Here is a 13,098-nt window from a genome sequence, read left to right on the forward strand (position 1 = left end):
ATATCTCGTTCCAAGAAAAGTATAAAAATATCTAGAAGAATGAAAAGAGTTCAGTTGAAATGAACACATTTATGGGCTCTGCTCTAGCTGGTAGTTTGACCTCTAACCTCAGTAGCCGTAGTGTTCATATCATCCAATGTAGCATCATGTGTAGTGTTGTCAAACGAAGTCAGAATGTTCTTAAGACTGTCTGGAACTAGAACTGTCTGACTGATGTCTGGAGTCGCAGAATCGAAGACTGTCGCGGCCCCTGGAAGCAGGGACGACACGTCCAGGGTTCCTTTTATGTCGTACTTGGCAGACATCGAAAGCTTCAGTGCCATGTAGAGGGGCGAATTACCAAAACAGTCGCTGTTAAAACAAAAATGTCAAGCGCAAAAATATTTGACCGAAATGAAAGAGTTCGCAAATGTTGTTGATGTTAATTGTGGATTAAGAACACAGCCCGCAGTTTATCAATTATAATAACGACGCAAGAAACGACAAAAAAACGACGAAGAAACGATCTTTTCTTGCATGTAAAAAACGACGAAAACGATGACCAAACGACGAAAACGACGATTTCTTACAAAAAGATTGTCGTTTTTTTTTGGTCGTTGTCGTCAACACGGGTTACCATATCATTGTTAACAAAAATTTGTTACCAGTAAAATTCGGGAATAAGTTTTCAGGCTAACTCTCCATGCTTAAAAATGTGGAAAATGGGTTACGTTCACAAATGGAATGGATTCCATTACCTTAGAATGGATTCGAATGTGAGGGGTGCCGACACATTGGCGAGGATCTGCGAAGCGAAGAAGTTTGCAGTTTCATTGTCAAGTACAAATGGCTCATCAATGAAGTCTATTCTTCTCTCACTCGATGACATCTGGGAACATACTCTCAGGTATGGAGACGTTTCCCAGAACATCATTATGGCATAGATCATGTAGAGTATGGAGCACAGTACTGTCACTATGCTGTACCTGAAATAAGAGTGGAATCTTTTCGAAAGGTATATAGCAGCCTAAGTTAATCAGACCCGACTACCCCCCCCCCCCCCTCTTGACAAATTGAAAAGACAATGCAGCAAACTTAAGTATTTTTTGTAAGATAAGTGACTGAAAATTAAATGTGCTCTACTGTACCTTGTTCTATCAATGCACCAAGAGAAAAACTCGACGTTTTGAGACCCCCAACCCGTCTTGAATATAAATACTTCATTCTCAAAATTACACCATTTTTTGGATGTTTGGCAGATTTTATGGGCTACGGAAACTATAAACTAAAATGTTAAATATTTCCTGCCCTGTTAGTTCAATATGTTGTTTTCATTTATGGCACCGAAATTTTGTAAAACAATGAAAAACATTGATATTAATCTGAAATGATTAACCAACATTAGTTTTGTCAAGAAAAACCAAGAATCTTTAAGCTATCTTTTTTATATTCAACAAAAAAGCATAAAAGCACCTCAACGATTACTCTCAAAACTATTAAGAGTGGAATACGCATTACACCATAATCCCGTTTAACGAGGGGTGGATTAAGGATAAAACCTCGGCTCGTGAAACTAGTGTGTTTTTTCGCTGAAAATTTTTTCTCTAGCCTCTGAAGACGTAGTTTTTGAAAACTTATGCAAAAATTGGTAAAAAAGCGTTGGACAGCATACCCTAACATGACGAAACCGAAAATGTGGTTGAGGATGTTTCTCTCCCTAGCTGGTTTCTTTCTCCACAATGCCATAGCTGCTGTAGACAACAGAATTCCAGCCATACATACAACTATGGCCATCACACGAGCTGTCATGTAGCATGGACGTCTAAACAATTTTTTATCTAATTTATAACTAGTTAACGGTTTAATAGTTCTCACATTTTTGAAGAAAAATTACGAAAACTGTACGCCAGCTGTACTTTGACATTTTCCCCACTTTTAAGGCGTCCTAGACTAACGTATGTGATATCATTTAAAACCCTATATAAGTAGAATCTAACTGCGAAGAAAATTTTCAGAAATCCCATTTTTTGAAAGAAATTAAAATACAAATTTGGCTTTATGAGGTCGAATTCTCAAATTACTTTTTTCCGGTAATAAGGTGCCAGTTAAAGTTAGATTTTTTTGCCTTCCAGTTTTGTTCAGCTTTTGCAACGTCTCAAACATAGTTCTAAAAGCTCCACTCACACTGAGTCGAGATAATCTGTAGCTTCTGAGTGTAACTGACTCCAAGGATGCCACAAGTAATTTTGAAGGTCGAAGGGTGACAGAGTGACATTGACATCAGAGGACACATTCAAAATCAGTTCATCTGTTCTCTGCTTAGCCGAGGCCGCCATATTTGTCATGTCTATAAAAACATTACTATCTGACCCCTAATTCTTTCATGTTTATGACGTCATCCGATGCAGTTTTTGTACTCATACTGATTTTTACTGTGTTATGTTGTTTCTAAACTGACCTTGAACTGCACTCGAGACCGAAGCATTTATTGCATCAACCATCAGGTCCATTTCCTGAAAACATTAACCAAAAACTAATTATTTTTTGCCACAAAAAAAACGGCAAAAATGCGCAAAATGTAAATTTTTCAAGTAATTATGTTATCTTTCGAGCATAAAATACGAGCATACATCAAATCCCACTTCGCGCAGAAAGTAAGCTATGATTGCACGATGTTTTTCAAACAAAAGTGATGTTTGTTAGCCAAATTATCACATATCTAGCTATCTAAACTGTGTTAGTTGGCACTTTTTGAGAAAACCTACCTGATAAATGCTCTAAAATGGTTTAAAAATCTGCTTTAGAGTTCATGAAAATATATTGATGTGTTCCAAATAATAAATATGAAATGGCAATGTTGCTTGTACGCGATATGAAAGAAAAATTCGAACAATATGCGGCTTAATGAAACTCAATAAGAATAAGAGATAATAGAAAGCCATTAGGTTAATAAGAATTCAATTTTACTGAATTTTGCAACTAGCAACTAGAATGCATAAAAGTTATTGGGAATCACGCAATTTATGTCACTGAATTTGCCTCACGTTTTGTTTTTGCAGATTTTATTGAAAATTGTTTCCAGTATAATTTTGAAATGGTTTTGAAGTTGTCACCCTTAACTGATACTAGAAAAAGATTAAAAGAAAATGATATACAGTACTAACCTGATTGACATCTGAGACAATATCAGTCTGGAAAATGTTAAATGACTCACTCGCCAACGGATTTGTCATTTCGTCCTGCAAACAAAAATTTAAACTTTTCATGCGTTTTGTTTCTGAAAACCTGATCTGAAACGGATTTTTGTTCTGACCCACTTTATTGGGGGGGGGGGGCTATATACTCAGATGAGTTTCTTTTGTTCAGTCAAAATTCGCCGATCGATATAATCATCGGAAAGAGTTGTGATTGGTATCATAAGAAAGCCCGTCCAGCGTAGAATATGGAATTAAAAAGATTTTTTTCGAATTTCATTTTTAGAGGGAGTTATCGAGGTTTAGGAGGAATAGGAGACAATATTCCGCTGTTTTTATTCACATTTTCTGTATTTTCTAATAAAATTTTCACCATTTTTGATAAAACTAGATAAAACTGTTAAGAGTAGTGGTTTTGGTGCAATCCTCAAAGATAGAGGATGGTTGCTGAATTGTTCGATCTTAGTTTTTTTCGCTATAATTTGTTCTAATTTTTTGAAATTCAGGCTTTTCCCGCCAAAAAAGTGACAAAATATGCAATTTAGCCCTCTTTTGCGGGACGTAGACACCTAAAAACTAAGAACTTATCCTTCGTAAGCTCAAAGAGAGAGATAGTTATACTTTCGCTTGCTTTAAGAGTTTCTAGAATTTTAATTTTGATAGTTCTTGCGAACATAAACTCGATAATTATACAAAAAGCATTATTTATTTTGAGATAAAGGAAAATTTGGTTTAAAAACTGATGTATTTGCAGCCTTTTGAACAATTAAGTGTTCTCTAAGACTTTTTTGGTTTAATTTGGGCGCGGCCTTTTTTTCAAAATGTTTCGACAATTGTAAGTGTTTATATTTATTACTGACAAGAAATTCAAATCATGTCTCAATTATTGACAGATAGTATTTACAAACAAATGAGGTCCAACGAACATATTATGGTTTCATAGTTAAGTTCGTGGTCTTTATGGCTTTGAACATACGTTTTCTTAATATTTATTGGCTTCCATATTTTATTGTTTTTGTAGTCAAATGACATAGTCTTGTCAATCAAAGAATCAATTGATTTCTTTAAGAACTATAAGTGAGCCTAGATAAAATTTCAGTTGTTATTCAATGTCGCTCAAGACTTATACGAAAATATTTATTTGAAGAAAAAATCTTTGGATTTTAAACTTTGCCGCTATTTTTTCTTAGTTCTCTCATCTTCTAGCGTATTGTCATTGAACACAAGCCAAAATATATCTCTTACAATTTTTAAATTAACGTTTGTAACGGTTTTATATTTAACTAATAGATTCATGGTTTCGATGACAACAGTTTTCAAAAAAAAATTATAATTATAGTTGCGCATTTTATAGGTCAATTCTGTTTCTTTGTCAAAATTTCATTTTATTGAACGGTCCAATTCAAAGGATGCAGCGTTGAAATGAAGCTCAACGTTAAAAAAGCAACTGAAAATATTCATAGTTTTTGTGAAATTTTTAAAATAATTTATGGATAGTTGTCTCCCAAATTTTAGTGGATTTTTTAAAGTGATTGCTTGTATTTGTCATCTTTTTGATGTTGTACAACTTATACCTGATAATATTAGGTCTCAAATGCTTCTTCAAGACGAATAACTGAACATATTTAACGATTTCACTTTTTAGCCAAATGCTTTTTATGTCTTTCAAGAGAATTTTAAAAAAAGAATCAAGAAAATATTTTTAAGTGTCCTCTGTTTGCTCTCATTTTTTGTCCTCTTGTAACTCAACCTCATTAACCAGATTTCCTAACTACTTTTACTGATCGAATCATTAAAGTCTCTGTTGCTTATGAATTTTGACTGATGGCTTCAAACATTCAGTTTAGTAAGAAATTTTCGAGCTTTCATACTTTTCATTTTTCGGGTTTCTTTTGGTGTCATTTCTACGAAGTCCTTTAAAAAATACCCTATGGTATTCAGATGAAAAGAATTAGGTAAATCACAATTCTTACAGATAGAATCAAAAATTAATCATACTGCCTTCATTATTGTGATGTCATGAATCTATTTGTGAAATTTTGGCGTCTCTGCCTGTAATTGTTGTTATTTCTTTGTCTTGAGACTGCTTCTCATTGTTAACACTTGGTATTGGCTTTCTGAAGTGTTGCATGTTAATCCACCCTATTATTTGAAACCTTGTCTCTGTTACGACTTTTGAAAACGTTTCTTTTCAAAAACATATTTGGACATTTCAGGTTCGCCTTCTTTAAATCCTTTTTCTGTCGATCTGTAGCTTAGTCTCCGTAAAGACAGGTCGGTATCGATTCCAGTAAACGATAATTTAGTGCGGTTTTAACCGTTTCACTGGATTTTTTGCGCAAAGTTTGAACTTCTCAGTTTTGCGGTCTTAAAAAAGAACATTGTTAGTTTCTTCTGGTACACCTTAGAAAAAAAAACAAATGTTAGAAGAGAAAAAGGTTAAGAATATAACATTATGTAAAATTATAAAATCATTAAATTGCGCAACTTAAATGTGACATTACATTAGTGAAAAAATAGCCTAAATAGCGATCATAAAATTTTCTCACAATCTAATGCTCTCAATTTCATCTTTCATATCAGTTGCTTTTGGGTCCTTCAAAAATTCTTTCCAAAAATATTCTTTCAGTACTTTTTTAAGGAAGCTTTCGATGTTGTTTTCAGTCTAATATTAGAAGGCATACTATTTTCAATTGGAATGGCTTGTGCAAAAAAGAATCAGTTAAAAACTTATTGTTCTTTCTTATATCGAACGTTATTTTTTTTGACCTGTCATTTTGTTTTATTCTCAAGGTAGAGAGAGGTTCAATTTTATGTACTGGAAGATGGTTGCTGAGTAAGCGAAAAAAAAAATTTTTAGCAATTATGTTTCAAGTGAAAAGATACTGTTAATATTTTGTTGCGAAGTTTGAGATCTGTGGACCGATAGTATTTTCTCCTATTAAAAATGGTTTTTATTCACCAATTCCATTGTTCTTCTAAAGATGTGCGTAATGACTTTTGCAACCCTATCAAAATTAAAGCGGAATAAAGTAGATGACTTATTACTATTGTAATAAGCAATAAGAGTTTCGTTTTCTCTGGTAAACTTTAACTTAGTGTATTCAAAACCCTCATTCCACAAGCTATTATCTGAAGAACCTTTTTCACTTCTCCATCAAATTTTAGTTTGCTATCAACAATTACGTCAAGATACTTCACACTTTTTGATTTTGCTATTCTTTCGTTGTCTTTATTCAGAACAGTATTTTTTAACCTCTTCCTGGTGCTGAACACAATATATTCTGTTTTTGTTTGTTCGCCACTAACTGGGACTTTGCAAAAATTCGGTAATTTCTGAGATGTTATGTTCAAATTTTGTTTTTGACGATATTTCATCAGTGTCGTATGTAAAAAGAAAAATGTCGTCTGCATACTGGACGACCGTGCAATCCTTTTCTACAATCTTTGCTAAATTGTTGACATAAATGTTAAATGATAGAGATCCTAAATTAGTACCCTGTGGGACTCCTCTTTTCAAATTTATCCAATCTGATTCAATTTCATATAGGACAATTCTTTGAGATATTTCACTCAAATAATTTGCAATTGAATTGGTAGCATCTTCGTCAAAACCTATATTTTCAAGTCTCCGTAACAGTATTTTGTGGTTTATAGAATCAAAAGCTTTTGAAAGATCTAAAAACGCACCTGTAACATTTTTTTTCTTGTTGAGTTCCAATCTTTTTTGTTCTTTCGATTTCAGGTTAGCATCAATTGTTGAAATTTGTTTTCTGTAACCAAATTGACTAATAGACAATAACTGCTCACTTTCTAGGAAACTTGGGATCTGTGAATTGACGCTTTTTCAAAAATTTTTGACAGAGCAGAAATGGCGGAAATAGGTTTATAATTGACTGGGTCTACGGGATTTCCATTTTTGAAGAGTGGAGTTACACAAGCTTTTTAAGATCTTCTGGAAATTTTCCTTCTTTAATGAACTGATTAATTAGATAACATAGAGACCTGCTAGCGCTGTTTTAGCATCTTTTTTTGCCCAAGCTGATAATTTTGAATGTCCGAGTGGTTTACTTGTAATCAATGAATCTATGAGCACAGTTGTTTCCTTGGCTGTTATATATCGGAATGTGAAACATTTTCTCGGAGCAGTTTTAGGAGGAATGTTGTTTGTTTGTTGTAAGCCAATGAACTCTTCTAGAGTAGAAAATCTGTAAATTAGAAGATTTGCAATATTCATAGGCTTTGTTATCTTATTACCAAAACTGTTTAATAAAGAGCGAAATTTTGTTTGAGTCTTTTCTTTATTACGAAGTAACGACGAATTTTTTGACGAATTAACTCGCTTTTGGTTTTGTGATTGTTAATTATTGAAAACTGTTCTTTCTCTTACAAAGCCATTTTTCTTGAAGTAAACACTTTGGGTTTTCTTTTCTAATATAACAGGATTTAATTGGAGCAAATAGTGCTAATGCTCTTTCAATAATTCTTTGAAATTCTAATAACATCATATCTCTCGTTACTGCACCGTAAAAGTGTTTCCAGTCTGAAATTTCAATGTAATTTTGGAACGCTATGGCTGAATATTTTTTTGTCAAATTTTTTCTTTGTTGTTTTTGATTTTAGCATCACAGGTTTAAGAACTGTGATTGTTGCAAAATGATCAGTTTTCAAAACTTTATCCGCTACTATGCCTGTTTCGTAATCGTCTGTTATAATGTAATCAATAAGAGTTGTCTTACGACATAAGCTGGATAATGAGAAGTCTCAATTACTTCCTATGGGGATATAATTGAACCGTTTAGTAATTTCACGTAATAAATAAAGATTTTAATCTTTTTGAATTTAATTGTTTACACAAAAAGAGAAATGTGTTTTTCAACTTTGCACTCTGCTCCTTTTGTCGACCTGTAACCAAGTAGCATTGAGGACAGGTCTCATCTTTTTCTAATGAAGTAAATGATGATTTGTTTTGTTTAGTTTTTATCTGATGCGACTTTGACTTACTTTTTTTAAAAAAAATAGCCATCGACGTTTGGTCGTAATAAATGTTAATTATTTGATTTTTATGATGGTCTTTTCCAGCTTTCCTATCAGCAAGTTGTATCGGCCCTCTAAAGTGGCATTATTTTGTTGCATTAGTGGTTTGCTTAACGATATGTATGTTTTTTAAAGTTTTTTTTTATCTCTTCCTCATTTGGTAGCCAATTAATTTAAGAATGTGGATGAGCTGGGTCGGAACATTATGTGCGAACGCACATTACCGAGCCTCCTTGTTATGTTTATGATAGGAAATTGACAGCTGGTAGCAGGCCCTTGTAATTAAACGCTGAACACCCGCGGCTTTAAAATCGAATTTAAATTCATGGCCCATCGTGCATTCTAGCTAAAGTTGACCTCAAGTCTTTCTATTAAATTGTCAAATGTCTTTTCATAACCAATTAAGTTCGGGCATGATCAGTTCAACACAGTTGAAAAATACCGTATTCTTATTAGTTGAAAAATACCGTGAAGTAGTTCTCATGACGTGTAACATCCCCACTCAACAACCCCGCCTGTGAACACTCTGGGTCTGAAGTGGTGCATCTCATGCTGTTCAGATTACTCTTGGCCTCAAAAACTGCGTCAGACACATCTTGTGTCGCATTCATCATCCGGTCATAGGCCACTAACAGGTTCTCCCAGTCGCTTTTGGCTAACTCCAGAGCTGTCAAATGATCAAAAGATGATTTTTAATTCTTGCATGAGAAAATTGAGTCATGCAAGGTTTTCCAAGAATAACCGTTTTTTTTACAAGAATCTTGCAAGATCGTACAAGATTTGGTCCCCATATTTAGATCTCGACTTATGAAAAGAGTAAAAAAATTCTAGTAGGGGTGGGGGAGGGGGGTTGGTTATTGACAAAAATCACAAAGTGTAGCTTACTATATAATTCGAGGAAAGTCTTTTCAAAGGTCGAAAAAAGCATATCAATAGACCAGGTTAGATAAATTTATCGCTCGATCATGGTCTTTTTCTATCCATTTTGGGTCGAGCATGATCTCTTTATAGGCCGAGGGCTAAAGGCTTTATAGGTCCAGGGCACTTAATGAACTTTTTTCAGAGCAAGTTTATACGTTATGTTTTTCAGCATTATTCGCAGTAATTTTTCTTAAGAAATAGCTAGAAAATGCCGCGTTACCACCAGATAATTATGTCCTGTACTTAAGTGCATTGCACGAAAATTTATTTAATTCATGTATTATGTAATTTACCGCACTTGGTTCTGTTTTCTTCATGATCTAAAATATCTTTTAAGATTTCACGCATGCATCGTCTGTTCAACTTGCCTTCATGTTAGAAAGACAGCGGATATTTTTCTTAAATTTTGATACCTTGGTCGAATGTGTTCATAGGGTTAGTGATATCATCCAAAATTTTGGTCTCAATCGGCTGGAACGTTAGACTGGGCAGATCTGAAACAAAACAAACAAAAAAAAATTCCTAAATCCAATTTTAGTGCCCACTGAATTCCAGTGATGCAGTTGATTAAATTACAATCCTTATGCCTAAATTATTTGCTGGCCGCCAAAGTAGAGATCCCGAAGATTTAACTATTCTGTTTCTTGAAACTCTTATTGTTCTCTTTCTCGAATGGATTGTACTATTCAAATCAAACAACAATATTTATTAGAATTTTATGAGAATGTTATTATACCAAACTTAATTTTTTTTTCAATTTTTTGGTTGTTTGTAGTAACTCTGCGCATACACAACTAAATAAAAGTAACACATCAGAAGCAAATTTATATATATATATATATATATATATATATATATAATGTATATATATATATATATATATATATATATATATATATATAAGTATGTATATATATATATATATATATATATATATATATATATATATACATATATATATAAATATATATATATATAAAGAGAGAAAGAGAGAGACAGCGAGAGAGAGAGAGAGAGAGAGAGAGAGAGAGAGATAGAGAAGATAGGGAGAGGGAGAGGCAACGAGGGAGGGAGGCATGGAGGGAAGAAGAGAAAGAAGGAGGGAGAGAAGGAGGAAGCCTGAAATTGGTGTGACAGTTAAATGTCATTTTTTTTGTTCTAATTCGAATTCTAATCATGGTAAAACAGATGGTTCATGCCATTCAAAACAACTTATGTCTCAGCTTTAGGATGCATAAATTACTAGAATGAATTGCTTCAAAACGTTTTTTTCAAAGTTTGGTCTCTTAATTGTTTTTGCTCTACTGCATTCTGGTATTATTTAGTATTGTTTGGTAACAACTGTGTTTGAAATATTTGTTAAAAAGAGTTTTTTAATGGAATTGTTTGTTTAGGTAAAATGAACATCAGCAAGATAGAGTGGCTTTTTGTTCATTAATTATTCTTTCAAAATAGTATCTCGACAGCACCAATTTTATGGTGATTGAAGCTTTGTTATTTGGGTTTTGATTTTATGAATTTTAGCTGAAAATGCTCTACTGGCCGCGTAATTGTGAATATTTAAGTCAACCGCAAAAACAAAAGTATTTCACACTTCCAGAAAAAGTTTTCTCGAAACGATAAGCAAAAGGAATATTTTTATTGCACTAAAAAGTGGCTCAAAATTTAGCGAAAACAGAAAATTCTCAAACCAATCCCAACAAAAAGATTTAATAGGTTAACTACAATAAATTCTTAATTTTAACGGAATCAACCACTTCTTTTCAGTCAGAATAATTTTTTTACAAACAGAAAATATCTAACTATCATTCATATTAACTGATTTTCAACTTCGATGAAGCTTTTGGAAAAAGTTAAAGGTCAATTGAAGTGTAGTTATGTTTTAAATTTTTTTTCAGGTATCACTGATCAATGATAATTGTTTTCTATCAGAGGGAAACTTATTAAGCTAATAAGCTAATATTTTTGTAAGATAAAGTAATGGACAGAATGATCGTTATTTTCTGCATCCGTTGTGCTCAAATGCAAGAGCAATTGGTCTCAACAGGTTGTTCGGTACATTGATTTTTGAGTTTAGGAAAATTTGGCTTGCTCCAATTGAATCTTTGACATCTGACTTCGGTACATTTGGTGTTTTTGTATAAAGTCAGTATTAAAATTCTATTGGAACTATTACCCAAAAATTTCTTAACTAGGGTGCTGAAAACTGAATCAAGAAAAATCTTTTAAAGTTGTAAGCGAGTTTTTAGCAAGACTGTTTTCAGCGTAGCGAGTTTTTAAACTATTGAAACGAGGCCGACGGCCGAACGGAAGCTCAACGAGTAACAAAACAGTAGCCAAATGAGCCAAATCTACATACGGTGATGACAAACAGGGTCCAAAAACTCAACCATCCAGTTACTAACATATCCAACACCAAGTTTAGCCAAAATAATGCATACAAAGTTATTTACATCTGCAAATTAATATAAAATAGACTACTGTTTTTCGGCTTATCGAATTGCGACTGGATTGATAAGAGGCTGAAGGAATGGAACGAGTCATTAACGAGTTTCAAAAGGCAGTAAACTTAAAAAATGTTGGAGAACATCTTGGAAACCTAGGTCAAGTAGAGTTCATAGTCCAGACTTTGAGGGTGAGGTCGAGTTGCAAACGAATTTCCTAAACTATTTTCTAACTAATTTAGACCCAATTTTTGCTGCCTTACGCATCAAATTGATGTAGTTTCTAAACTAATTTTAACATAGTAACACGCAAAAAAAAACATTCCTACCTCGTTCTGTTTCGCTTTTAATAGGATATCCGTGCCTAGAATATCCCAAAATTTGACAGTTGCATCAGTTCTTCTGATATAAATGTCAATTGTGAATGTATTTGAAACATCAACCACGAAAAATCATGTAACTGGCCTTCTAATAAATTTTTCTAAGAAACTTGGCTTAAGGCCTTTAGTGATTTTTTACAAGGATGCCCGCTCAGTATTTTTGTGAATTTATACCACTCTGTGGCTTACCGTTTGCGAAAATATGATCGAAACGTGTATAATAAATTTTTTGAGAGAAATCCCTCAACTCAGAGCTAAAGCTCTGCTCTATTAGTGCTTGTCATTAGCAGCAAAACTCTGGGGTCTTAAGATACAAACGAATATGATTTCAGTGTCAGAGTTCATTTAAGATCTAATATTGTATTGTATTATTGGATAGTTGAACTATTGTACAGTAATAATTGAAACTGCTGTTCGTATTCTTTTTTATTAACGAACACAACAATCACTTACGCCTGTAAGTTAATGAAGAGTATAGTAATTTGACTTTGCTAGGGATCTTAGACCTAATCAATTACCGTCTAAGTTGCTCTGGATCTGCTGGAATGTAAACGTTAGTTGTTCCTCTCTCAGACTGTCGATCTCCTCAGAGGCAGAGAGAATATATCCTTGCATGTTAATGTTGATCCTGTTCACCCTATTCATGAACCTATCCGGGTAACTGTCTCTCAAATCTGACCAGTTTTGTCGCCACAGCACTATAGCTGGCCTGAAACAGAGAAAACGGTTCTACTTAACTGTTTATATTTTCAGTTACAAAATATCGATATCTTATCGCTATAGACAGCAGTGTTTCATCACATAGTGTCGATTTCTTGAATTACTGTTCATATTTATTAAAGCTGTGCCAAATATAGCATCAGAGCATAAGAGTTCTGCTTTCAGTGAGTGGCGAAATTTTTCAAGCAGAAACTCGCAGGCCAAATTGACTTATGATCAGATTAAATCGAAAGCCCACCCGCAGGGTCTATATCACCTCAAGAACACTTAATTGATAGTTTCATTATAGGCTGGTTCCGAGTGCACTTGAGTCCGATCAGAGGTGGATTCGGTCTGGGACGGTCTGATCACTGCCGGTCATTTCGGTACCAGCACCTCCTCCCAAAAATTGTACTGTTTTGGAGTTTTCGATCTGAAACTTAA

General features: G+C 33.7%; 1 protein-coding gene across 1 annotated transcript in view; it reads right to left on the minus strand.

Annotated features, from left to right (window-relative positions):
• Nucleotides 1–13,098, minus strand: part of LOC142342588 (uncharacterized) — a 57,473-nt gene that overhangs the window by 37,482 nt on the left and 6,893 nt on the right. Inside the window, exons 5-13 of the mRNA XM_075394406.1 lie at nucleotides 12,474–12,664; nucleotides 9,545–9,625; nucleotides 8,678–8,877; nucleotides 3,144–3,218; nucleotides 2,438–2,492; nucleotides 2,164–2,326; nucleotides 1,652–1,801; nucleotides 738–965; nucleotides 108–351 (exon numbers count right to left, since the gene is read on the minus strand). Coding sequence (XP_075250521.1) covers nucleotides 108–351; nucleotides 738–965; nucleotides 1,652–1,801; nucleotides 2,164–2,326; nucleotides 2,438–2,492; nucleotides 3,144–3,218; nucleotides 8,678–8,877; nucleotides 9,545–9,625; nucleotides 12,474–12,664 — 1,387 coding nt within the window. The remainder of the gene's footprint in view (nucleotides 1–107; nucleotides 352–737; nucleotides 966–1,651; nucleotides 1,802–2,163; nucleotides 2,327–2,437; nucleotides 2,493–3,143; nucleotides 3,219–8,677; nucleotides 8,878–9,544; nucleotides 9,626–12,473; nucleotides 12,665–13,098) is intronic.

The sequence above is a fragment of the Convolutriloba macropyga genome, chromosome 1 (assembly GCF_964194025.1).
Source record: "Convolutriloba macropyga chromosome 1, txConMacr16.3, whole genome shotgun sequence".
Taxonomy (NCBI): domain Eukaryota; kingdom Metazoa; phylum Xenacoelomorpha; order Acoela; family Convolutidae; genus Convolutriloba; species Convolutriloba macropyga.